The following is a 26,975-nucleotide window of genomic DNA, read 5'->3' on the forward strand; positions in this document are numbered from 1 at the left end:
TTGACTGTTTGCAACTTTATTGTTCTTTCAATAGCAGACAGCGACAGACAACCGTCTGACGTCCGTCTGTCTTTGAAATGGCGTTGATGTAGTTTAATACGCCGTTATTTGTAGTTATTGTGCTCGTTTTGGTGGCTTCAGATTTTAGTTTTCTGGTCACGTGTAAACTTCTGGACCTGGCCTCTATATTTGGGCATTACGGAGTTGATAAACAAAAATGTGGTAAAGCAAATTGTTTATAATTTACGTTGCATAATAAGGCCGCAGCTACCCCGAGCTTGCGTAGGGATTACAACGGCTTTTGAATGCTTGGCCTCCCGCAGCTACATTTTGGTGAGTTGCTAGCGTTAAATATCAATTAATATATCAAACGACGCTTCTTTGTTTAGCTCAAATTAATCAAATGTGTTAGCTGCATGCAGAGTTTCATTCAAGTTTAAAAGCTAAATGAATTGCACCAAGTGTTTACTTGTATAACGTTAAGTTAAAGTTAACATCTTCGCAAATGCTTAGCTAGCTAGCTAGCCACATTGGTAGCTAATATGGCTAACGTTAACTTACTTGGTAAACACGTTACTGTTTGATAGCAATACAACATTCACGGGCATAGCGTGTTTACAAACAGTGAACGTTAACGTTACGACCTGCCTGTTGGCTAACGTTACTGTTAACAACTAACGTTATTTAGCAGAAGCTAAACGTTTCTGATCCAAAATCTGGGAATGGAAATAAGAAAAAGTTGCCTCTCCATTAATGTATTTGAAGAATATGAAATAGTTTAATACTCTTAAGGTTAATGTTATGCTACTGAAACCCATAACGTTAGTTTCGTCAACGTTACCCAGCTGGTTGACTGCACTTGCATCTCAGGTTGCAGCAGGAGTAGCTAATGTGTTTCTCATTACTCACATAACGTACTAATGAGCTTGCAATGGAGTTGCGTTATTGTCGTGTCTTATTGCAAGCTATTACAATTTTTTTTCTTCTTCTTTCTGTTGTGTTTTAACAGGTTTCCAAGTGAATCCCGGTGGGCATGTGTATCAGTAACAGGAATCTGGAAGTGAAGTGACAGAAAACAGCAACATTACCCTTACTGCATAAAAGCATTTAGTTTGTTAAATAGTCCCTCCCAAGTGAGTTAGATTTTGACATCTTAACATTAATAAGGAGTGAAAGCTAATTCACACACACACACTTAATATGGCATCGGTTCCAGTGTACTGCTTGTGTCGCCTGCCATATGATGTGACACGCTTTATGATCGAGTGTGACATTTGTCAAGACTGGTTCCATGGAAGGTGGGTCATTTTCAGAATAAACACTGTTGATCATATTGTTGCCTGTGTGCAATGAGATTCAAATATAATATTGTGTGATTTATAATGTGGTTCATCTGTTGTCTTAGTTGCACAGTTTCCTGTGGGTATACTCTGTATCTGACCCACCACAGCCATCCTTTCTGTGCGATCTTTGTCTAATAAGAATGTTTTCTGTGTAGCTGTGTCGGAGTAGAGGAGGACAAAGCAGCTGAGATTGACCTGTATCACTGCCCCAACTGCCAGGTCACCCATGGACCATCTGTCAGTGAGTAACCATTCCTTAAGTATCCCTTGCTTAAATTGTTGGTTATGATCTTACTTTTACATAATGCACTTGTTAATCTTTTTTCTCTGTCTCTCCTTGTCCCAGTGCGCAAACGCCGTGGAGGCAATAAGCAGACAGATGGTGGTGCTGCTGGAGCAAGAGATCCAGGTCGGCCTGTTAAGACTGGCAGCTCACAGTTTGTTAGGGAGCTACGGAGCCGCACCTTCCCAGGGTAAGTCTCCCGCAAAGGCAGAGTTTGTTATTCACAAGTTTAAAGATAAAACCATGATTCTGTTTAAATGACAAACATAAGGTACTTATTATTGTATTGTTATTGCAATAGATTGCATTATAATGTAATAGTGTTGATCTAGTATAGATGTTATTGTGCTTTAAAACTTGTGCATATGTCTGTTTGTGTTTCTATGACAGTGCGGATGAAGTCTTGCTAAAGCCGTCAGGGGCCCAGCTGACAGTCGAGTTTCTGGAAGAGCATTCATTCAGTGTTCCTGTCATGGTGCTGAGGCGGGATGGCCTCGGCATGACCCTTCCTCCAGCATCATTCGGTGTCAGCGATGTAGAGCACTATATTGGTAAAGTTGTTAGTATTACATTTAAATGCAAAGATTTGCACTGATTTATGGTAAGATGTTTAGGCTAAGGCATATTATGGATGTTAAAATTGGTTTTCTCAAACTTTTTTTCATTTTGTCCTAATTGCAGGTTCAGACAAACAGATTGATGTGATTGATGTGTCTCGGCAATGTGACCTAAAGATGCGATTGGGAGACTTTGTTGAATACTACAACAGCCCCAACAGAGACAGAGTGCTCAATGTCATCAGCCTGGAGTTCTCTGAGACCAGGTACACAAAGATATTCTCTCGACTGTTCACTTCGTCATTATGATGCAGTGTCTTGTTACTTGAGTTTTTAATGTTACTTTTCTCTGATAAGAAAAAAGAGAGAAATGCGAACTTCATGGTTTAAAGGTCGAGTCAGCAATTCTAATCCCATACACTTTTAGTCAAATTAGCCAATATCTCATCACGGTTTGCTAGCTGTCCGTTCTGTGTGTATGCTGAAAAAAAATAATAATCTGGTGCGGGGTGTATTTGTTGGGGTGTTGAGTTCAAATATCAACAATGTTTCTCCAGAATTGCTGACTCCACCTTTTAGATGAAGTTTAGATGTTTTGAAGACTAAAGATACGTGTTGGACTTGTTATAGGCTATCAAACTTGGTGGAGACTCCGAAGATTGTGAGGAAACTGTCATGGGTTGAAAACCTCTGGCCTGAAGAGTCTGTGTTTGAACGCCCTAATGTGCAGAAATACTGCCTAATGGGAGTGAAAGACAGCTACACAGACTTCCACATTGACTTTGGTGGCACCTCGGTATGGTACCATGTCCTGAGGGTGAGGAGAAAAAAAAGTTTGAAAACTTTCAGTTACACTGACTGCAAAAATTCTTTCTTCTTTTTAAATGAATTGGTATTATTTCTAACAGATTGTCCCTTTGTTTATTCAGGGTGAAAAAATCTTCTACCTAATATCCCCCACCGCAGCCAACTTGGCACTTTTTGAGCGGTGGAGTTCCTCATCTAACCAGAATGAGATGTTCTTTGGAGACCAAGTTGATATGTGTTACAAGTGCTCTGTCAAACAAGGAAACACCTTGTTCATACCAACAGGTGAGTTGTAATGCTTCTGTTTGTTTTGTTACTTATAGGACTATTTATGTTTTTTAGCTGAGTTGTGATTATCAAACAACTAATGTTTACACTTGTCATTTGCTTGTCTTCCAGGGTGGATTCATGCTGTGTTGACACCAGTGGACTGCCTGGCCTTTGGAGGAAACTTCTTGCATAGTCTAAACATTGACATGCAGCTGCGGTTAGTTTCCTCAGGACTGTTTCCATGCCAAGTACCCGTAATCTTATTGTAAACCTTTTTGATTGAAATGTTTTTTAATGTTATTGACATAGAAAAAACAACACTGACACTTAATTTAACTTGCTAATTGTTTCAATGCCATTACATACTAAAAGCAGAAAATGAACCAGGTAAAAAAACACTCAGCAGATCCGTGCTGCGTTGGAGACACAGCAGACTCTCAGACATTGTCCAATCTTAATGACTCTTCAGACAAACTTAAACATGAATGTGCTAATAGAAGATTTAGCCCTGAATTACTGTAGTTCCTCACTTCTAGTTCCTTAAGGCTATCGCTATTTATTTCCAGCCACATCTCTACAGAGGTAATCTGCAATTTTGTGGCAATAACCAATAATGTCTGACCTTTTCTGTATTGTGTTATCATTTTTAGAGCATATGAAATAGAGAAGAGATTAAGCACAGCAGACTTGTTCAGTTTCCCCAACTTTGAGACTGTGTGCTGGTATGTTGGAAAGCACCTTCTTGATACCTTCAGAGGTAAAGGAGTTCAATATATTTCATAATATTCATGTTATGTGAACTACTTGAGTGACCTGTGTTTAGTGTTTGTCATTTTGATATTATTAACCCTGTGCTATTCTGTCTCACAGGTTTGAGAGAAAACCGCAGACATCCTGCCACGTACCTGGTTCACGGAGCTAAGGCCTTAAACAATGCCTTCCGCAGCTGGACCCGTAAAGAGGTAGGCAAAGTCTTATCTTATTTGTACTATTTTGTATATCATTCTTTCCTCATTTCCCTGAAAAATGGGTAAATGCACACATTTTTTTTATCTCAAAAAAAGGGATGAGATGGTACACAAAATTCACAATAAAATTCAAATAAAAGTGTGTGTGTGTGTGTGGGTGTGGGGGGAATAATTTATTTTCACTGGGCTGCAGCTTGTGCTTGTTTATACAGGGCAGGCACAACAGACTGCCTAAAATGCACTCATGAAGGGAAATTGTATCAGGGTTCAAGCACTTTGACCATATGCTTTAATTCTGTATTCTCTTTGACTGAGTACAGTCTCATATCCGCAGCCATATAGCATTAGTTATTACTTTGGCAGGGTCTGAATCTGCAGTGGGAGGCTGCCCAACGCTGTGGGGAGAAGGACTTGTCTTTCCAGTCTGTTTTTGTTCCGTTCAGCATATCAACACATTCGGGTGATGCGTCGTAAATGAAATGTTTCCACAGATAGACCAGACTTTAGCTAAACAATGTTGGCATACAGTTTAAAACAAATTGTTGTCCATTGAGCTTGACTAACTCGGCTAACTGGGCAGTGTTGGGGAAGTTACTTTTAATAAGTAGTGTTTGCTCGTTACTTGTTACTTCTTAAAAAAGTAATCTGTTACTTTACTTAGTTACCCCCCTATGGAAAGTAACTTTTTACTTTACTCGTTACTTTTACGTTACTTTTAAAAGCAGGCATCTCTGGCAGAGACTGAAGTTAATTATAAAAAACTATCTTTGACCATAAAGCCAATCTATGGTTTATCAGTGAAGTGTCTGAACTACACTGCAGGCTGGATTCTCTACTCTCAGAGTGACGGCTGATTCATTATGAACGGGTCCAGCGCGGGTTGAATGCACATCAGCAGGTCATCAGCGTTACATGGTGTTAGTGTATACTATGTAATGTCTGTATCGACTTGTACCGGGGTCCGTGCATTGTCGTAGACACATGCCGTCTCTTTTCTGGAAATCCTTGCGTGTCGGTGCAACCGACACAAGTCCACAGCGGTCCGACTTTTTTGACGTGTTTGGGTCAGAGGGCGAATCAAACCAATGTTGCATACCGATCCGAACGTCCTGTACCGAAATGGTTCAGGACTAATACGTGAACCGTTACAGCCCTACTCAAAAGGCAACATTGAATTGCAACAATATTGCCATTTTGGGAAATGCGCTTATTCATTTTATGGCGTAGAGTAAGAATTTCATTACCACTCTCATATCTTTCCGTTAAATATGAAGCTACAGCTAGCAGCCAGTAAGGTTAGCTTAGCACCAAGATTTCCTACCACTACCTATGAAGCTCACTCATTTGTTTGTTTGTTTGTTTGTTTAATGAGTATAAAAAGAGACACTGTGGTTTTACGGGTGGTTATGTGTCTGACTATTGATTGGCTTGGAGCAGTTGCCAGGCAACCAGAAGAGGCTCCAGGAAGTTACTGGTCACGGGCAAAAAATAATCTAGCATATAACCCCCTGTAAAATGGCAAATTTTCAGTTTACACAATCAAGATATAAAGTGTTAATTTTTTTAGCTTTGGAGGTTTTGTTACCATTTCACAGAGCTGTGCTAGCTGTTGTTGACAGTTGTCTCCCTACACTCAGGCTTTAGCAGATCATGAAGTGGAGATTCCAGAAACCATCAACACTCAGACACTAGTGAAGGACCTGGCCAAGGAGATTCGTCTGGTTGAGGTAAATGGTAGAATCACTGAAAATGTGTGCATGTATTTAGCTTTTTTTATTTATTTTTAAATGTGTATATAGAAATATTACTATTACTTTTTGTTTTGTTTTACTGACTACACAGTACTCTCTTTTGATAGGACATCTTCCAGCAAAACATTGGCCGCACTGGACCTCAGTTTCCTGGTTCGCCACTCTCTAAAGCTCCTCTGACCACCTCCCAGAATTCAGGACGCCCCCCTGGAAAAAAGAAAGGACCCAAGCCCAAAGAGGTGATGGGGGGTCTTGTGTCCCCTGGGACCAAGAAGAAAAGTCAGAAGGGGCTACTTAAGGCAGAAGCCGGAGAACTTGACCTCATTGAGATCCACACCAAACATACACTCAAAAAATTTCAACCTGGCAAGTCGAAAAACAAGAACAAGGTACGGTGTTTGTAGACATTCGTGAGGGCCATGGAAATGCTTATCCAGCATTTCTTTGTGTCTGAATGTTTTATCTTCAAATTTTCTTTCCAGTTGGAGTTGCCTTTAGAGGAATTTGAAGGGAAGCTAAATAAAAGCAAACTGAAACTTGTGCTGACCAATGGAAAAATCCAAAGGTAAGCTTTGCAGCCAGTGTTCCTATTACTTGTGTGATCTTATTGTCCTACCAAAGGTTTTGGTTCATACCTGCTGATCTTCTGGTTTTAGTAAGAAGGACAGCAGCAGTAATGGTGCAGGAAGGGTAGGAAAGTACAAACATCTTGCCATGGAGGGATCCAGTCTGTCTGACTTGGAGTCCGAGGATGAGCTGCAGATTGACGAGACCCCTCCTCCACGACGCAAGCCTGCAGGATCAAGCAAGAAAAAGAAACTAAGCGGTGAGAATTTGACTTTAAACAAGCGTATTGTGAATGCTTAGCATAATGTTCTAGCTCTTATAAGGACATACATTTCTTTAATCTTTACCCACCAGTGAAGTCTATGAGAGATCAGTATAGCTATTTAACGGCTTGGACTGTTGGCTAAATGTAGAACCTTATATAGTTTAGTAGTATGGTTTAAAAGCCACCTTGCTACTGTAACCTAACTGTGTTAAAATGTGCCTTCAGGTCTTCCTAGGAAGCTGCCCAGAGCCAAACCCTGCTCTGACCCCAATCGCATTAGGGAGCCAGGAGAAGTAGATTTTGACATTGAGGTAAGATAATTATGGAAACACAGATTTTCTGTAGCAATCCTTAAGCTGTAGTAGCCAGTATCAGTCACAAAATGAGTCAGTCTCAAAGATGTAAGGAATCATTTACTTTACACATGCCATTGCAGGATACAGCTGTAAAATTTCCATGATCACTGCTTTATCATGCTAATTTCCCTACAGTGATAAATACTGTTTTCAGTTTGAGGCTGGTTCACAGCATATCACAATCTACAGGCTTGTTGCACAACATGAACAACCCATCATTGATGAGATTGCCAGTTTAAATTATGTATTTTGAAACGGCAAGCCAATCAAACAGTAATTGTTATTTTGTGAACTGCTTACCCATCGAAACTGGTACACAACATTAGGTTTTTTATTGTGTCAAATTTAAATAGTAACAATAGCATGTTTGTGCATGTGGCTTCAGGAGGATTACACCACAGATGAAGAGGCACTAGCCGCCCACGGGGTGAAGGGTGGAGCGGGGGGCATTCTGGACTTATTAAAGGCCAGCAAACAAGTGGCAGGCTTGGACTCTGCAACACTCAGGTTAGATCTCCTTGATCACAAGTTATTCTTTGATTATTTTATTTATTTAACAGTCAAATTGAGGAAGAGTCTGGGATGGTATTTGGATTTTAGAATACATTTATTTACATAGATCCGTTTAACTTGAGTATCATGATGTTTGAAGTTATGTATTTGAAGCACACTTCTGGAGCTTTGGATACCAGTGACTCTAGCAGTAGTTTAGAACACAAGTGGGAATAAATGTCTCACTGTGTTGTTGAAAGAATCCAATAACCTTTGAAACGTGCATAGTCCAATATTTGCGATGTCTCTGACACTACGCTATGTTTAGGAGGTTATTTTTGAGATGATGAGTGATTAATTAACTCTGTCCTTTTTTCAGTGAGGAAGCACCAGCCTCTCCCAGTACTCGTGATGCCATACAGGGAATGCTGTCAATGGCCAACCCCCCTTCCTCATCCTCATCTTCCTCCTCTTCATCTCCCCTATCCATTTCTGGAGGCCTGGCAGAGGGATTAGGGGTGGTCAAGGAAAAGGGGGGCAAGGCTGTATGGGTGACTGGAGGGGTCAAAAAGACAAGAAGTCCTGAGAAGAAACCTGTCATCCAACGGCCTGGGAAACGGCCAATTAAACGGCCAGCTCGTCACCTTAGTGACGAGGACAGTCCAGATGAGCAAGAGACGCTGGGAACCTGTTTTAAAGATTCCGACTATGGTGAGCAATACACTCAGTGACGTACACCTGCTGATGCTGGTCAAAGCACTACAAGTTTTATTGATCAAGGCAATGTTTAATTATGTTCATCAAATGTTTGTTTAAGTTTACCCGTCCTTGGAGTCTGATGAGGAGGACCATGCTAATAAGGCTAAGATGAAGCGGAAGAAAAACTGGGATGACACACCTTGGAGTCCGAAAGGTACCTGGCTTAAACAAAGCGGGAAGAAAGATCAGAATGCTTTTTAGCTCTCGGATGGTTGAATATTTCACTTTTATTTTTAGCCAGGGTGATGCCCACCCTTCCCAAACAGGATCGACCAGCCAGGGAAGGGGCTAGAGTAGCATCTGTAGAAACTGGTCTTGCAGCAGCTGCTGCCAAGCTGGCACAACAAGTGAGTGTGGAAATAAAGTTATTTGTCTTGTGAATGTGGAGTGTTGGCATCTTTCAATAAAAGAAAATTCCTTGTTTCTTATTTTGGTAATAAACCAGGAGCAGCAAAAGCCTGCCAAAAGGAAGTACACCAAAAAGCAGCGTCCTCCTGCTCCGGTAGCCCCTCCTCCCCCTGTTCAGACTGAGCCAGCCCCACCCTCACCACCACCTGCTCCAGAGTCTGCAGCAGACTTGAGCCCAGACAGGAGGATGGATTACTACTCTGCTAGTCTGTTGGACCATGAATACACAGCAGGGCCAGGACCTTTTGGCCCTGGAGGCCCTCGAGGCAGCGGAGCCATGGCCCCTGGTGTATTCCTCACTTCACGCCGACCTTCACTTTCTCCGCAGAACAGCAGCTCTCACTCTGGTGCATCGCCTGCAGGTTTGGCCAGCCAAGGCACAACAGGAGTTGGTCAAGGTAAGCATAAACGTAAGGCATTGACAGCATAATTTCATATCTGTGATGGCATATTTCCTCATGTATTTTCTCCTCTCACTTTAATTTAGGGAAACGTCCAAAGAAAGGACTTGCAACTGCAAAACAGAGACTTGGAAAAATTCTGAAAATTCACCGTAACGGCAAACTTCTCTTGTAAGAGATGTTGGAAATGTGGCTGAAGACTTTTAAGTTAGAATGACTGAAGAAAAAGGCTTTTGTGAAAGTAGGTCTGAAGGAAATAGAGATAGTGATCTATATTTTGTACTCTAGATACATTTGTTTACTGTTTTCACCTGTTGTTGAACCTCACTATATCTTGTCCTACACCAATTACTCTGCCCAGCAAATCAGCAGCCTGTTTTGGCACTCCATTTATCCATATCTGCATAAAGTTATTTTAAGAGGCACATGTGTGACTTGAAACAAATGGTAAGTAACTCCTAATGGTCACATACCATTGTACATCGGCAAAAGGAAATTGTCAAACACATTTTAAAATGACTGGTGGACATTGATTTAACGAACTAGATTAACTAGCGTAATAAATTGACCCCTTTTAGTTAGGCTATTTTAGTGGCTCTTTATACAAAGACATTCTACATTTTAAAAAGGGAAAGAAAAACAACACATGTTTTAGTCAGGTAAAATGTAATGGCTTTATAGCCCACACACACACACACACACACACACACACACACACACACATAAACACACTCTTGTGTATGTATGATGATTCCAGGATACCCATCTTTACACACAATAAACAGTTTTACAAAAAAAACAGAATGCCACATATAAATTCTTCTTGAGGAATTTGGAATGTGTTTGTATAACTCATTTTCCTCCTATTATGTCTAGGAGCAGAGGACTAACAATTAAAATAAACCTGTAGGAAAAACAAGGGACAGGTGGAAACAATTAAAGGATAAATCCAATAATTAGTTGTATAGTATATGTTTTATACTGTAGCTCTACACATGAAGTACACATTACTTAACTGATGCCAAGAGTAACATCAGACAGTTCTATTTACAGTTCTATTTATTCTGATCATTGTTGTTAAACAAGGCAGCACTTTGCCATCTCTTAGCCTGTTTTAACATGGTATGTTTTTACCACCTCATCTTCTTGGTCCCTTATTTAATTATTTTCAACCACTTAATACCTGCACAAAATGTTTATCCATGTTAGATTTTTTTTTTTTTACAGTTTGTTGTCATTGTAAATATTTGTAATATTTGTAATTTATATAGGTACATTAGAAGAGCAGAAAAATGAGATGAAGAGACTAGTTTCCTGCAAGTTGCCATAATTTGTCCCCCAACTTTTGGCAGCATTCTTGGGTCAGATCTGGACATGTGTTTTCTTTTCACAGAATGTACTAGTTATCAAATGTTGGCAGAAGTGTAGATTTAACTGTGTTAAAGGTGCAGGACATGAATTGATATGTAAATATATGTTGTAATTTAAGTTCTTTTTATAGGTAAAACACTTTGAAATCTTTCTTAACATAACTTGTACATGATACATTGCTGTATTTGGAAAATATCTGAAATAGTTCATTTTTTTATATTTGTACGCAGTAATTGTCATGCTTAGTTTGTCATGTTGTCAGTGTAATAGTGGAAATGTTCTTGAAAAAAATGCCCTCATTTAATTTCATCCATTTCGTTTTATATTAATTATTGTTGATATTCACTCTTGTTTTGGTGTGTACTGTGTGTTTTAAACATGTTTAAAAACTACCTGAAACAGATAAAATATACCTTGGGCAAATCTTATTTTTTCATTGAATTTATTTTAGGACCACCAAATCACCCAAAGTGTGATTTGTGCGCCAAATGAATGTTTTTATGTTTACTATGCGTCAGTCTACCAGAGAACTCCATTTTCATTGCAATCACTAAGTGGGATTTAGAACATTTTTGGAATATATTGGAAAGTTGTCATCACAGAAGTAATATTGTGTTGTAATAAATGCAACACTTTTTTTTTTCTTCAAATAACAGTACAATTGAATGTTCATAAGTCTAAAAAATGAAGCCTTTAAAATACTTTTGAATGGTTAGTGGTGACTACAGTTTCCCCCAGTGTTTTTTTGTTGTACAAATTATTGTACAATTATTTTCTCATCTAAACATTTCCATTGCTCAATTTAAAATGCAATGTTCCCCGACCAAATAGGGGTTAAATGCATTTGTTATAAAATTGTCCATTCGTTATTCCCACGGGGAGTTTGAATACATTTTCATATTAAACTGAATTAAAATATATTTTTCATAACCCTGGAGAGCTCTGCTGTGTGCTTCGTGTGCACATCAAATCAGTATGGTTGAGGCTGGAAATAAGAAAAAAATCAGGCTGTATGCCCTCTTCCAGAAGAAGACGCACTAGCACCGTTATTGTACAACAGTTACAAGGGAGTGCCCTCGGTAAACGCAGCAGCAGGTATTCTCGCGAGATCCAAACTGCCCTACCACTCGCTAGTGCAAGATGGAGAAGCAAATGTAACACGCATTCGAGGTAAGCAGAAATACTTATTCCATATTATTGACATGGGTTTTAGCTAACTGGTGACATATATTTCTCTTCCTTAACAACTACAATCGATGATTCACACCCGTCACTGCGACCCGAGACCACATAACAAGTGTCTTTTTAAGGGTAAAGTACGGATCCCCTACTCTGCTATGTAAACCGCCATTTTTAATGTAGCCCATGATCCCACCGATAGAGCATTGTGCGAAGCTCTCAGTTAGCTAGCTAACGTTAGTTAGCTCGCGCGAAACCCACAAACACCACATACACACTCATGTTCACTGTGTGTGGGTATGTGTACCTCTGTACAACTAGCTACAAGTCAAGTAGCTAGGTATCCTCGTTCAATGACTAGCTAGCTAGCTACTCCATTTCCTCGGGAATGATAACAATAACCGGTGAGAGTTAAAATGTGTGACAGGTTGCAGATTTGACTTTTCGTAATCTGCTAACGTTAGCCGCCAAAGCTGAATTGAGCCGAAGTAACTAACGTTAGCCTAAACTGCTAACGTTAGTGAACCTAGCTAGCTAACGTCACCTAACTAACGTTAGCTTTTAACTTTGCTAACGACAGCGCCTCCATTGACTTAAACATAACTGCGTAACATTGGGTAGCTAACGTTAACAGTTAGCTACCTCAATAATATTGGCAAACAGCATGAGCTGCTTTACACGGTTACAACTAACCTAACGTCAGCTAACTTGTAAGTAATTAACGACTTTTAGGCAGTTTAACGTTACTAACGTTAATGGTATTCAAACTAAGGTAACGTTACTATCCACAGCCATAACTATTTTTCTGATGCAGACGATCTGACCAGTATACGTCAGTAGCTAATATTAACGTTAATGCAGCGTTGTTGTTTGTGGATGTAACGTTAAATATTCAGGGAGGTGTCGTAAATTAGCTAATTGATAGGGGAAGCATCACACTGTCAAATAGGCTTAGCTACTACCACTGACGCACATCACATTTACACGTCTTTGAAATCAAGTAGCTAACGTTAGTGATGCCTCTCAGTAACGCAGCCAAAACTATTTTAATGTAAACTTAAGTGAATCTGTCAGCATCCCCTTTGGTCCTAGTCATTCTCTCAATCACTGACCATTGCGATGACATGACAACAAAAGAAGTGGACTTGTTGTTAAGAATGCTACATAATGTATTGATTTATTCTGTAAACAATGGCTGAGTTTATTAATTCATACCACTCCTTTGATGACACACTACATTTTATCTTATGGAAACAAAGGCTTACTTTAAAGCCCAGGCAGCTGCAGAGTGGACCTGTAAATGTTTTGTCTGAAAATATGAGTATATACCCCAACTTTGGGGGTACAACTTTGTTTGACTAGAACTCTGCTTCCCACATAATAACACATCAATCAGCATTATCACAGTATTTCTTAATATAGTTGGGTTGGAAGTTGCCATACATACTTATCCTTTTCACCAGCTTTGTTACGTACACTGCACATTTGTCAGTAAAAGTGTTTTGCCAATGATTAAGCTGCCTGAATTTACTTTCATAACTGATTTGATTGTTTGTGTGTTTTTAAATAGTTATAAGAAACTGCAAAACAAGCCAAGGATGAGAATGGTGGAGCTATTGAACCAAAGCAGTTTCTGGTATGTACTGCTAACTTATGTACTTTATTGACTACAACTGTTCTGGTGAAACACATGGATACATCAGGGTTACAGTGACTTGCCATCAATATTTCCTTTCAAGTCTATACCCCCTACAAAATACAATAACCACCACTTAGGGTTAATATCTAAACCAGGGGTCTTCAACGTTTTTTAAGACAAGGACCCCTGAGCTGAAAAAGAGATGGAGCAGGGACCCCCTTATATATGTATTCTATAAATTGAGTTGCGTTTTAAACTGGACCTACAATAACATGTAAGGCGGCCTAGAGACTTTAGACATAACTTTTTATGGTGTATACAATACTAAGATAATGAAATAATAATTGTAGACATATGCATATATTTATACATAATGTTTTCTTAAAATGTGGAACAGTTAATCCTTAAATTTACCTGTATCTGTGGATGGCGTCCTTACCTCTAGGCCAGTAAGCCTATCAATCATCAATGTTTTTGAAGAATTAAAAAAAGATTTTTCTTTACAAATAATGTTGGATTCGTGTGTGTGTGTGTGTGTGTGTGTGTATAAAAAACTGGCTGCTCCCGGATTTTACAACTGGGCATAATGGCGGCTTCGTTCAGAATACGATCTCATATTTTACAGAAGATAGTTAAACGAAACGTTTTTCTGAAAACATTTTAAGCGAGAAATAGGCCATGCAGTTGCTGAATCTGTCTTCATTTCAGATCGACAAAGGTCAGTTTAAAAGATTTTCGTCAGATTTTGAGAGCCGTTAGTCAGGCTCATCCCACTCGTCATTTCCGGGTTAGCGCTCCATCACTCAGATTGGCCATTGAGTCCGACTGCCCGCCTTCCGATTCAAGGCCGACGGCCCCTCCAACGGACGACGGCACAGAACACACCAAACAGACTCGAGTCACTGACCTCGCCAGACTGTCGTCTGGCCGATTATCGGGTTGGTGTGTCAGGGCCATTAGAGGCTGACCAATATGAGATTTGTGAATGTTTTAGTTGATTTCTGAGAGTAACGAAGAAATAACAGTACACACATTTGTTTATGATATTAAATAATTGTGACTACATAAAGCAAAAGTGAGAAATTATATTTTAAATTAACTTGAGTGGAAATCAAGTAATTTTAAATTAGCCAATATCAGCTGATATTGCAGCATTGTCTCTTAAGAACAAGGCAATCATTTCTCATAATAATCCAGAGATGTTGTGAAGAGTTTCATTAGGTGGGTTCCCACCTGTTGTAATGTATGCTTTTGAATTTGTATACAAGTGAACATAATAGGGGGGGAAATGAAGTATTGTCAAAAGAAGTGTTTGTGTTTCAGTTAAGAGAAGATCTGCTAAAAGAAAATTGGAAACATTTTTAAAATTAATTATGATGTTATGGGACCGATCCAACTCCATACCGTTTGTGTTGACCGAGAAAACGTAAATTTGTTTTAGTGCTACTGAGTTTCATTGATGGGTGTGTCTTGGATAAAGATTACCTATTTGACACGATTACCATATGCCTTCCGATATTATAATTGAAAGAGGAGCTTGCTTTACTTTAGGGTTAGTGTTAGTTACTTTAACATTCAACACCCCAAAGTATGAATAGAGTTTTTTAGTGGCTTCAGTTAATCACGTTAAGGCACTGTTAGGGAAATTGTGTCTGAGATTTGATGGAATTTACAGCAGTAATAATGAGATTTAATGTAATTTACAGCACTAATAATAGGTAACTAATAGGTTACTTTTTATCCTTTTCCACCATCATATTGTAATGTAAATAAAACTGGTCCTTTTTGAAATGTCAACATGTTAACCCCCCAAAACAGGCAGATTCCAATATTGCGGTTGAGTTTTATGTAGATTTATCAGGCTGGCTGAAGGAGAATGAGGCTGAACTTTTATCTTCAGCAAAAAAGTAGGATGCTGAGTTCCTCTATGCTTTGTTAGCTGGTTTACTCATAACCAAATGTGCTCCAGTTTTAGTAAATTTGTCCTAAAAATGTGCGGGTTTACTTTGTATGCATGTATCAAATACTGCAGCTCTGTTGGTGCATTGTGTTAATTATGGTTTACTGTTCACAAGTTGCATGTTTATTACTTGTGATGCAGATAAAAATGGAATTCTCCATGGTGAGGTTGAGTTGTGTTGAAGTTGTGGACCTGAGCGATTTAGATGAAAATCATTAAGAATTAGCTATGTAACGTTAGTCAAATTAATAATTGTTTTAGTGTTTTTGGTCGTTTGCTGTGGATGTTATCAGTTAGCGACCTGTGTTGGTCTTGACCGTATAAAATATTAAGGTGACGCATTCCACAGAGGGCCAACTGCCCTATGTTAACACGCACTGCATCGATAAACAGAGGCTACTCATTCCCAGCCGTAACGTTATTCATTTTTTGCACACTACCCAGTCATGATGACTGTGCCAACAGCTAGCTAGTACCTATGTGCTATGAAAACATGCGCGGATACGCTAAAAAATAATACAACGGATGGATGAACATCATTATTTATCCAGCCGGTAGTCAATATTCCTGAACGAAAACTGAAAACAAAACTCGCAGTGTCACGTTAGACCCGTCCGACAATGATTCAGCGAGTTATTATGCGTTTCTGCTTGCTATTCAACCAACGGAAGCTATCTTGCTAGCTAGCGCGTGCTACGACTGTCCAGCCGAGGAACCAGGGTAAGAGCCTTAACAAAGTAACGATACCTGGTTCCACGTACTTGACACACACCCATCTATGTGTCGCTGGTCACCGAGTGGTGTTTACAGTTCCGTTATTACTTGGAGTGGTGAGTGAGGGCTTCTTTTGCGGCCTGCGCAGCCCCGACCTAAAGTAGTCGAGAGTCAGATCAGGACAGCGTGGTGGATTTGTGAGATCTGATTGACAACTCTGGCACAAATGGCTAAAACTGCTTGATTTTTGGTTAGCTACATGTTATACGTTTCCGTTGATTACACACATTTCTTGTTTGTGACTTGGCTGACTTTTATATGGTCTGGTGGTATTCAAATGCTTTGTAATGTTTCAAAAGAGGATCGTTTGCTAACGTTACCGGTAGGTTAGCTACACTTAGCTGGTCAGGGGCTAACATCAACTCCGTAGAAACGTTACCGATCATTTTCTTTGTTTCGTCAGACGTGTTGCTAGCCAGCCACCAAACAAACCAATATTGTTTGTGACTAGTAGCTGCAGTCCAACATGTGTGTAGCGACTTATTAACCATAGCTAGGTAAATAACAGTGCTGTTTGCAAGGGTGGCGTTAGCTAGGTAGCTAGCTAAAACTTAGCTAAACCTGTCAGCGTCAAGTGACTTGAGTTGATGATGGGCAAGCATAGAGAGAGGCAGCGATCTCCTTTTATTAAGATATCCTTTGAATCCGAAGTACAAGAAATGTTAGACAAATGTTTTAGGCCATTAACTAGGGCCCAGCCTGACGTTGTGTTGTATGTTAATAGTATGTTGCTAGTTAGCAACTAGCTAATGCTGTGCCTCAGTCTGCTTTGTGATGACCAGACCTTGATTGATAACAAACAAATTTAGTATCGTTGTCAACATTTTGACCAGTGCCTGTGAGCTGCAATATATTTTTAAAGTCAGAATTTAAGATTGATAACTGATTGTATTTTGTTTTTACTTACAGTAAATATACCATAGTATTTCTATATATATATATATATATTCAGAATACACTGTTAGGCATCCTGTTAATTCACAGCTTTACTTACAGAGTAGGGCTGCACGATATGAGGAACATTTGCGATAATGTTGAATATCGCTATGATGATATTACTTGCGATAAATTAACAAATATTAAAGTGTACTCAGTTCTGCATTTCTACTACTTTCAGTATTATGCTAAAAAATACAACAAATTGCTTGTTGAATTTAAAACAAAAAGGAAAGACTTTCTAACATTCTTTTACTGAATAAATTAGGGCAAAAAAGGCATCACTAAAAAAAGTTAGTTACATTTTAAAGTTTTCTACTGGTAGTTTCTTTCCACATTAAAAAAAAGATCTAATCTAATTTTCAAGTCTGCTACCAGTGATCAGCACCTCACGACAGCCCTCAGTGTGCATTGCTTTTCTATATTATAGTTTGAATTCTTTACCATCGTTTTGCAGGTGACGTGACTGGAACATGCTGTTAAGTGGGTATTGCCAAACTATTTTCTGTAAGTACATTTTAAGTTGTGTACACGTCTGGAGTTATTCATTCTGTATCTGAATGTGTCATTGGTTTTAGAGTATTTAGATGTTTAAAGTGCAATGTTTGGCTTATTTACAAATTATAATTCTAACTAGTTCTATATCATAACACATTGAAATTCAGCATCACATGTTTTCTGATGTACATGGAAATTTATCAACAGGAGCAACAAATAGAGATTATCGACAATGAAGGTCGACAGAAGCAAGTTAAAGAAAACTCCTACGGAAGCTGTGAGTATGCTTAATACTTGCTGTGTGACCATTCCTAGCCTCATTAGTGCCTAATTTCCATACAGTAGTAAAAAGCATTGCTGGAGGTTTTATATTTGCACAAACAGCAGTAGATGCCTGTCACCTGCACCTACGTTATCTAACCAGTTAAGTGTGGCTGCTTCTTTTGCTATTCCTTTACTTGCAAAATGATGCGCTGACCAAAAGAGCACTGAAAACAAGGAGTAGGCAGTCAGTTGCTAACCCTGGTGACAATAAGGCTGTACTTTCTATAGGTTTTTCACAATAAAAGTCATAGCGGTGGTGAGCATTTAAGCAGCAGCAGGACATTTTAGCTTGTCATAGCAGTCACACAGCTCTTACACACACCTCTGAGATTATGTTAAAGGAGAGCAGATCCCAAAATTGATAGGCTTTTATCTGTTAAGCTGCCAATATGCTTTATCAGAACTGCTTGTTTGATGGTCGACTACGTTGAAGCCAATAATTTTAGTGCAGTGCCACATCTCAGTTTAGGGCGAAGATGGTCATAGTTTGGCTTTGCTAATAAGTTGGACAAAAATACCGATATTGCAGGTCAATGCGGTTTCCCACTACTGTGAGTTCACAGAAGAAATGTAAATTTTAACTTCTCGGCATATCACAGCATCACTAAAGTGTGTTATACGGTGCTATACTATGTTAGTAGAAAAGACGCATAGGTGGTCTGTTTCCTCACTTTGACTAACCATTTTGGGTGCTCCTTTTTAACCAACAGCCTGCTGACTGTAGGATACTTATAGAGAAACTCAAGGCGTGCAGTGATGAGCAACTGCTGGTTGAACTGCAGCACATCAAGACCTGGAATATTGGCAAGGTAAGTCCCAAACAAAAGAGGGAGAGGCACCTCCGTCATAACCTGACACGCCAGATGGTTTGTTACACCGAACCATCTGAGAAGCCATCATTGGAAACTGTTTGGGAAAGGGCTGTCATACACGCGCCTAAACCACGGCCGTAGGTGCCAGTAGCTCCTCACCAGACACTGATTGGTTTAGTTCACTACTGTCCGGACACAAACGTATTCCTTGAAGCCTGGCAAGATGGAATTCTCGTGTAATCTGTGGTCTTGCGATTTGATTTTTGGTGATATTGCGAGAATCTAGCTGCCGTGCAAGGTGACATCCGTCAATCTTTTCTTTGGAAACCCGCTGGTCAATGATTGTGTGGAATATCATGGACATAAAGAGGTGTATTCCATGAATTTGACAGGCACTGGGACACGTCTTAGACTATGTCTACACTACATAGTCCAAAAAAATTATGCTGCTTTCATAAAAACGTCCACATTAGCGGATTGTTTTCATAGAGGCCTCATCCCTCAAAGAAATACACCTGAACAAAGGAAACAAAACCAAATCTGTTCTTCTTTGTCATCTTTTCAGTTGACAAACACATGCAGCCAGCATGCAGCCCGGCTAATTAAAATGTCATTTAATGGTCGCAAGGGCTCGTGGCCTAAGGGTAGAAGCTCCTCCTGAGCCTCAGTGCTGACCAGGTGTATACGGTACCTTTTTCCTGACCTCAACAGGGAGAACAACAGTACTACTGTTAACGGTAGTAATTCTCATGCTGCTGTGCCACACATTATTTTAAGGTTGTGACATCCTCTGACACAATATATAAATGTATATATAGGTTAATGACAACAGCTCTGCTGTATAATTTGCTATATTGGCATTTCAAATTACTGATAACGGAGAAAGTTAGAAGTAATAAGAAAAAGGCTTTCCGTGGCCGGGTTGGCTCAGTGGTAGAGCAGGCGCACATATACTGAGAGGTTTATGCCTCGACACAGAGGCCCAGGATTCGAATCCGACCTGTGACAATTTCTTGCATGTCTTCCCCCTCTCTCTCCCCTTTCTCACCTAGCTGTCCTGTCAAAAACTAAAGGTGGAAAAGCCCAAAAAATGTCTGTCAGCCCATTACACCTCCGTTCAGTACACTCCTGCCCGGTATGGCTGAAGTCACATTTTATTTGTTCGTTTTTGTCTTTCTGTAGTCAAGCAAAGAAATTTGTTTGAAATAGTGAATTAATCTGGCTCATCAATGTTAACCGTCAGTCAATCTTAAACTGCGGCCCATCCAGTCAAAAATTTGTTTTTCTTTGGTTTATGCCTATGAATTTTAGTTCAAAAAGATTCCTCATCTGAGTCTAGAGGTGTGTCTCAATTTGGATACTTCCTTGACACTTACATGTAGTACACTGTGTACATTATGTCCTCACTTGTGTAGTGTAAGTTTTGACAGGGTAGTTTTGTCTCAAATTGTGCACTGACTGGAAATTACTCTTTTTCTTTTTTAGTGGTAAATTGTATTGTTTTGAGTGCAGCATCCGGGTACTCGTAGCGCACTGCATTTGGCTATACTTTGTCAGTGTGAACGCACTATGTACTCAAAATAGCAAGTGTTAGTACAGGTGTGAGCGATTCAAGACACAGCATGGGTCTAATTGGCGGCAGGTTCAGTCAGGACACAGAAACTATTGTTGTAGACCGTGAGCTGTTTGGGCCCTGAACGAGTCTCATCCTAGCACAATCCAACATTTTCTCCAATGAGGGAGAGAGTTTCCAGGCCCTTTTTTTCAGAGTTTTTTTTTTTATCATTTTATGTGGGTAAATGATAGTATTTTTTTTTAGAAACTTGAAAATGTGTCCAGTGTTTCCCATACATTGATTAACATTGTGGCGGCCCGCCACAATATTAACTTGACCAACACATTGATTTTCTATTTTTTAACCTGTAAAATGGGTACAATCCCATTTCATTGTAGAGCTACGCACAGCGCATTGATTTGCTCAGCGCCTTCTTGTCCTTCACTTTCTGTGTTTTTGAGACTCCCTTACGAACGTGTTTGTGAGAATATGTCACAAACGCATTCGGACCCGTCTGTAACTAGCCGCACGGCTGTCTCCTTTCCATGCACGACTGCTCGACCACAGTAAGCCTCTGGCTTTGCCATGTTTCTACGGCAACTGCTTTCACTAGTGCACCTGGATCTCCCTAGTTCAAGGTGAGTCTGTTTCTCTCTTCTGTTTTTCACGTTGAGCCTAACGTTGGCAATGATAGCTGACATTGGCTAACGTTAGCACTTGTTACAGCGAACCTATACATAATGTTAAAGTGGCTATATGTAACTTTCAGTTTGTGTTGATTTAAGCAGCCACTTTGGATAAAAGCGGCAGTGTTTTTAACACACCTGCTGTCGTAAAGATCTTTTCTTTACGGTGCTGTATTACCCACTGTATAGTACTGAGTTAGCTTTACCAGGAGGTCAGAGGACAGAAAATCATTCAGTTACAATGAAAGAATAAGTTACAGATGCATCGTTGCATTTCAAGTGTTGCATACGATAACTTTGCCTACTTTGGATGTCTCGTGAGCTAAAGCGGGTAACGTTATCACTGTCACTTGCCACGAGCCACAGCATTAAGAGTTTGTTGTAGCAACTAAAGTAATAACATAGTCATATATCACAACACACAGACGCTTTACACAAGTAACGTTACAGGGGGACAAGGAGAAAGAAAAGAGTAGGTCAACACGGACTAAAAGGAATAAAACGTCCGCGCCAAATGGAAGGGGGCGTAATTTAATGTTGGCTACTGACATACAACCACATCGTGCAATCTAAAGTTATTTTATGAATGAAAGACGTATAGCACACCTGAGGGCCAATTCAGGGTGGGTTTTGAATCCTTTACAATCCCGTAATTGTCTGCATCTGTTAAAAGCCCAACCGAAATTGGCTCGCGTTTTCGCCCATTGTCTTTCACTTTGCCTTTTTAGCTTTTAGTTCTTTGTTTCCTTCTTTTCTGTGATGGTCCTGCCCCAATATCAGCCATAACTACAACATATAACTTCTAAAATAACATTAAAATATAATTAGGTCTATATAAAGAAATCTCTTGCTACCTTTTACCTGGCTGGATACAATTACACAGGCTTTTACGGTGTTAAAAAGTAATCTGTGACCCATCAGAATGTGTTACTGTAGCGCCGTCTACCTGCCGAAAATCATTCTGTGACTTTGCGGGAAAAATCGGACCCGGGCAGAGACTTTACTAAAAACTTTATAAAAATAGCGTTCTTTTCACTGTTCTCGTTTGCTGTTACAGGTCATTTAAGATCATTGTATGAAAACTGACAACGCTTCAGAAACATTAAAAAGTTGCATATAGTCACTTTAAGTTAACTAACTTTAACCAGCCCGGTTCTATGTGAAAAAACAAGGGCAGAGAGAAAAGGACTTAACATACGTGCTGAGATTTCCAGGTGAACTAATGGAAGACATTACCGTAGGCTTGGTTCGGAGCAGGCTGTGGGTCCAGAAGACTGACATTTTCTCCAGATTTCATGCTCTCCTTGCCCCCCCCTCCCCTCAACAGTGAAAGAAATTAAAGGCATACTATGCAGTTTCTGTTTTTTTGTCAAACAGCTACCCCTAGAGTCGCTGTGGAGTAATTGTATTTAACTTTACTGTCGTGAATACCACTCACGCAGAGCTGTCTCTGCACTCACGGCCTGATCCCCTCCCCCCTGTAGGACTGGTCTTATCAACAATGGATGAATCAACAACTTCGTAAATCAGATTCAACTTTATTGTCATTGTGCAGAGTAAAAGTACAAAGACAACGAAATGCAGTTTGCGTCTAATCAGAAGTGCAAAAAAAAACAAAAGTGCAATGTCATACAAAGTATAGGCAGGTGGTGGTAAAAGCTGACATACAACATAGAATGCAAGCAAGTTTACTTGACATGTTGATCAAATGTCGGGAGTACAGTCTTCACGTTGGCCTTATTAAAGTCTCCTGCGATTATGTGAACACCGTCGGGGTGGGCCCGCTGCTGTTCGTTTATTAGTCCAGTCATTTTAAGCCAAAATGGGGGTAAACATAACTCAATTGCAACAGAAGCAAACTCAACTGATTTTGTATCCTCAATATGTCCTGAGTAAGGGAAAACAAGCCCCGAAGAATCCCATTAGGGAGTTTCAAAAAAGACCCAAATATAGGCTATTCATACGCCTATTAATTATTTTTCTTACATGAATAGGGAAACAATTTTAACCTTTAGATATCATATCTGATTTGATTACTTACATCAAGACAAACAAAATGTATTACAAGTTTTTTGAAATTGTTTAACATGGGCAAATGGCGTATAATCGTATGTATGTGCTAATTTGCATAAATACCACAACAGATCTAAACATTGGGTATAGCCAGGTGAATCTTGTTGACATAACAGTAAAAGACTTAATGCTAAGGTCTGAATGGAACCCATTTAGGCTACCCATGAGCATCAATACATAGAGGCAGGAAGAAGTACTTTAAACCAGCCTTTATTAATTATTATTGCAGAGATGGGGTTTGGGGCTGGGTCTGTGGGGACTGTTTCTGGGGGATGAGTCTGAGGGAAGAACAGGAGACAAGGGTAAGGAGAATGCAGAAGACAAAAGGTAGGTAAAATAAAAAAGGTGGCTGGATCAAACAATCAAATTACGTACACACCACTAGAGAATGGCTGGTTTAAGGTACTTCTTCCTGCCTCTATGTATTAATGCTCATGGGTAGCCTAAATGGGTTCCATTCAGACCTTAGCATTAAGTCTTTTACTGTTATATGTCAACAAGATTCAACAAGACATTTTCACCTGGCTATACCCAATGTTTATATCTGTTGTGGTATTTATGCAAATTATCACATACGTAATTAGATTATGCCATTAGTTTGCCCATGTTAAACAATTTCAAAACGCTTGTAATACATTTTTTGTCTGTCTTGATGTAAGTAATCAACTCAGTAATTTTCTAAAGGTTAAAATGTTTACCCTATTCACGTGAGAAAAAGAATGAATAGGTGTATGAATAGGCTATATTTGGGTCTTTTTCTAAACTTTCCCCTAATGGGATTCTTCGGTTGTTGTTTTTTTCCTTACTCAGGACATATTGAGGATACAAAATCAGTTGAGTTTGCTTCTGTTGCAATTCGGTCTACCTTTTTTTTTCTTCATAAAATGACTGCACTATATGGTGTCCAGCAGGAGAGAGCGCTGTGTTTACATTGGCGAAGGGTGGAATATACACAGCCTTAACTATCACTAGTTAGCTCTCTCGGTAGAAAAAAAGGCCAGCATCTTAGAGACATGTACTCAAGGTCAGGGGAACAGTGTTTATAATTGTCCCGTTAATACACCAGTTCTCATGCACGTACATACAGAGCCGCTCTGCTCTTACAGTCCTCAGTCCTGTCCCAGCGGAGCAGAGTATGGCCTGCTAGCTGCATGCTAGCATCAGGTATTCCCGGGTGAAGCCAGGTTCCAGTGATAATCAAAACACAGCAGTCCCGAACATAGCGATTTCCAATTCCAAGTCGTCTGTTTTATGCACCAGGGATCTGGCCTTGGAGAGATACAGGCTCGGTAGAGGTGGCTTGTGTGCTATGCTAGCTTTAGCATAACACCGTACCTGCGGCCCCACTATTCCTCTCCCTCCTCCGTCTGCGCCGCCTCCTAGACCCGACAACAATCCACGAAGAGCCTGCTGGTCTTGCTATGTCATCTGGGATGTTGTGCGTATAATGAAAGACACTCAAAATAGATATCTGGTGCTGGTCACTGATGTCCAAAAGGTTCTGGCGGATGTTCGCAGAACTGACAATAGTAAAGCAATTTGTGATTTAGTGGGGCTCCACCTCCCAAACTTCCATTGCTGGTTTTTTCAGAGGCGTCCCTCCCCTGCTTTGCTATCGGGATGATTCGCCCTACTATGAGTTCATTTACCATCGTCATAACATTGTCATTGAAAAATGCATCAGAATGCTAAAAATAAACTATATTTTAGGGCTGTCAATCGATAAAAATTTGTAATCGCATAGGTGTCCTTAACTTGGGATTAATCGCAAATTAATCACACACATTTTTTTCAAGTTTTTAATACTTTAATTAAAGGGTTTTTCCTGACTCAAAGGGCCTTAGAAGTGAGGGTGCTGGGGTCCTCCCCAGGAAACTTTGAGCATCAATGACTTCATTTCCTGCATTCTGATACATTTTCAGGCACAAATTTATTGTGAAAACGTCTATTTATGTCAAGGAAAACATAAAATTCTGGGGGCAGGTAACAATTAAAAATATAATGGAATATAATGCAGTAAAGGGGGCTTTTGCATCCGACTACACTGGACCGCAAAGTCCAGTTCATTTGATTAGTTTTTTAATTTAGGAGTGAGTTTCATAAGGTAACTATTACTGTTGAAGCTAATTTGTACAACAATACAATAGTGTTATGAATACAAAATGTTATGAAGTGTAATGTTTTCTATTTTGAATTGCATTCTATGAAGCCATAAATTGTCAGTGATGTTAAATATAGCCTACATTAGGCCTAGTAGTGTAATGGACACTGCTACGTGAACGGGGCTCAGCAGAGAGACGGAGCAGGACGACACCACCTCTGCAGCTTGTTCAGGGAGTCGGGGCAATGCCGATGAAGTGAGCGCATGTGGTTTTCATGCATACTACCGTACGGCTCGCATGAGGTCTTAAAACCAACTGTGCCAAAACACGGAATTGGACTTCTATTTAACGTGACTACGAGACGTTTTCACAGGTTATGAAACTGTCTCAATTTAATACTGATAGACGGCAGCGCAGCCCGACTGCCGGTCCCCAAGGCGGCATGGTCACCGGCAGAGTCCAGTACAGCTTCACTGTGCAAACGGAGATCCCATTAGCACTAGCCTCACAGCGTAGTGTTCAGATTTAGTTAAATTAGTGCCAGCCGCATGTGTTTAGTGGCTGTGGATGAGAGGGAAGCTGGCTGCTGAAAATCTGACGTTTTGGCGCTCGTGATTTTCTTTTGCAGCTGGCTTAAAACCTCTTTGAGGGGCGCCAAAGCTTTCCCTATGCAGGAAAAATCCTGAGATGGTATTTGAGACTCAACTACTTCATTGGTAACTCAGGTCACATTGATAGTACATGCAAATAACTTTAGTCTTGTAGAGAGAACCATCTGGAAGGGCTTTGAAACTCAACTTGCTATTTAAAATGACCCTTTTAATTTATCCATTTCTGCTCAAGGAGCTTTGTTTCTGCTAGCAATCCACTCCCGTTCGTGGATGTATTAAGACCCGCTCCTGTTCCGTGTCTCGTCTCTTCTCCGCAGCACCTCCCACCCCTACTGACAGAGAACAGAGGGGGAGACATCGCCGCTGTTTAGTGTTTGAATTCGCCAAGTTGGCAACACTTTACACAACTTTACTGCTGCAGCTTCCCGATTTCCCTAACAGACCAAAATCACAGAACGTTTGTGCGTTAACCGCGCGTTAAAGAAATTTGTGCCGTTAAAAGGAATTTGCATTTTCATAACCTTTTTCAGTGCTAATCTCATAACCCTAAATATAAACCGATTGGAAGTGTTTAAACATCTCATGGATGCTGGTTTTCCACAGTTTTATTTGTACACTGTTGCCACGTGTACCAACTGTAACAACTATTGACTGTAACCACTTGAGCCAAAAAACAAAACCAGAAAGCAAGCCAACTAAAAAATTAAATCTCATTATTATTATCATCCATGTTGTGAAGAGTCATGGCATTTCACATCAGGTTTACTGTAGGAAATCTGTCATGTTTGGTTCAGACTTCATCCATCCCAAAATCCTTCTTAAATTCAGAAAGCCCTTTTGTTTTTAAGAAAATAAAAAACATGGATACTTGACATTTACTTTATTGATCACTGAAGATTATTTTGTTTGTCTTGAACAGTGTGAGCTGTACCACTGGGTGGATCTACTGGACCGCTTTGATGGCATTCTGTGTGATGCAGGCCAGACAGTGGAGAATATGTCATGGCTTCTGGTGTGTGACCGTCCTGACAACGGACAGCTCAAAGCCCTGCTTTTGGCAGTGCTCAACTTTACAGCCCTGCTCATTGAGTATAGCTTCTCTAGGCACCTCTACAGCTCCATAGAGGTAGGCTTGAACCTAGTACACCCTGGAACACTACTCTGCTTTTCTGGACTGTGTATATGTCAGAGAGGGAATAGTAAAGCAGCTCACCCTCTTTTATCTTTC

The 26,975-nt window shown here is 39.9% G+C and overlaps 2 protein-coding genes across 9 annotated transcripts in view; both read left to right on the plus strand.

Moving 5' to 3' along the window:
* Positions 1-37: 37 nt before the first annotated feature.
* phf8 (PHD finger protein 8) lies at positions 38-9,953 on the plus strand. The gene is made up of 22 exons (XM_078254957.1): positions 38-333; positions 1,010-1,298; positions 1,499-1,584; positions 1,690-1,816; positions 2,017-2,177; positions 2,308-2,449; positions 2,814-3,000; positions 3,113-3,275; positions 3,390-3,477; positions 3,911-4,017; positions 4,131-4,222; positions 5,866-5,955; positions 6,087-6,368; positions 6,462-6,544; positions 6,636-6,805; positions 7,037-7,122; positions 7,553-7,674; positions 8,039-8,370; positions 8,477-8,572; positions 8,656-8,765; positions 8,864-9,224; positions 9,314-9,953. The coding sequence occupies exons 2-22, from the start codon at positions 1,201-1,203 to the stop codon at positions 9,400-9,402; spliced, it is 3,072 nt and encodes a 1,023-aa protein (XP_078111083.1). The 5' UTR covers positions 38-333; positions 1,010-1,200; the 3' UTR covers positions 9,403-9,953.
* Positions 9,954-11,701: 1,748 nt separating this feature from the next.
* huwe1 (HECT, UBA and WWE domain containing E3 ubiquitin protein ligase 1) overlaps positions 11,702-26,975 on the plus strand; it is a 48,815-nt gene continuing 33,541 nt past the window's right edge. For 7 of the 8 annotated variants that reach the window (XM_078254962.1, XM_078254959.1, XM_078254964.1 and 4 more), the window contains exons 1-6: positions 11,702-11,768; positions 13,348-13,413; positions 17,544-17,593; positions 17,792-17,861; positions 18,619-18,717; positions 26,667-26,873. In XM_078254962.1, coding sequence (XP_078111088.1) covers positions 17,817-17,861; positions 18,619-18,717; positions 26,667-26,873 — 351 coding nt within the window. In that variant the 5' untranslated portion in view covers positions 11,702-11,768; positions 13,348-13,413; positions 17,544-17,593; positions 17,792-17,816. Of the gene's footprint in view, positions 11,769-13,347; positions 13,414-15,852; positions 16,097-17,543; positions 17,594-17,791; positions 17,862-18,618; positions 18,718-26,666; positions 26,874-26,975 lie in introns of those variants that run through there. The other variant, XM_078254960.1, reaches the window with a different exon arrangement.

The sequence above is a fragment of the Sander vitreus genome, chromosome 7, assembly GCF_031162955.1.
Source record: "Sander vitreus isolate 19-12246 chromosome 7, sanVit1, whole genome shotgun sequence".
NCBI classification, from domain to species: Eukaryota; Metazoa; Chordata; class Actinopteri; order Perciformes; family Percidae; genus Sander; species Sander vitreus.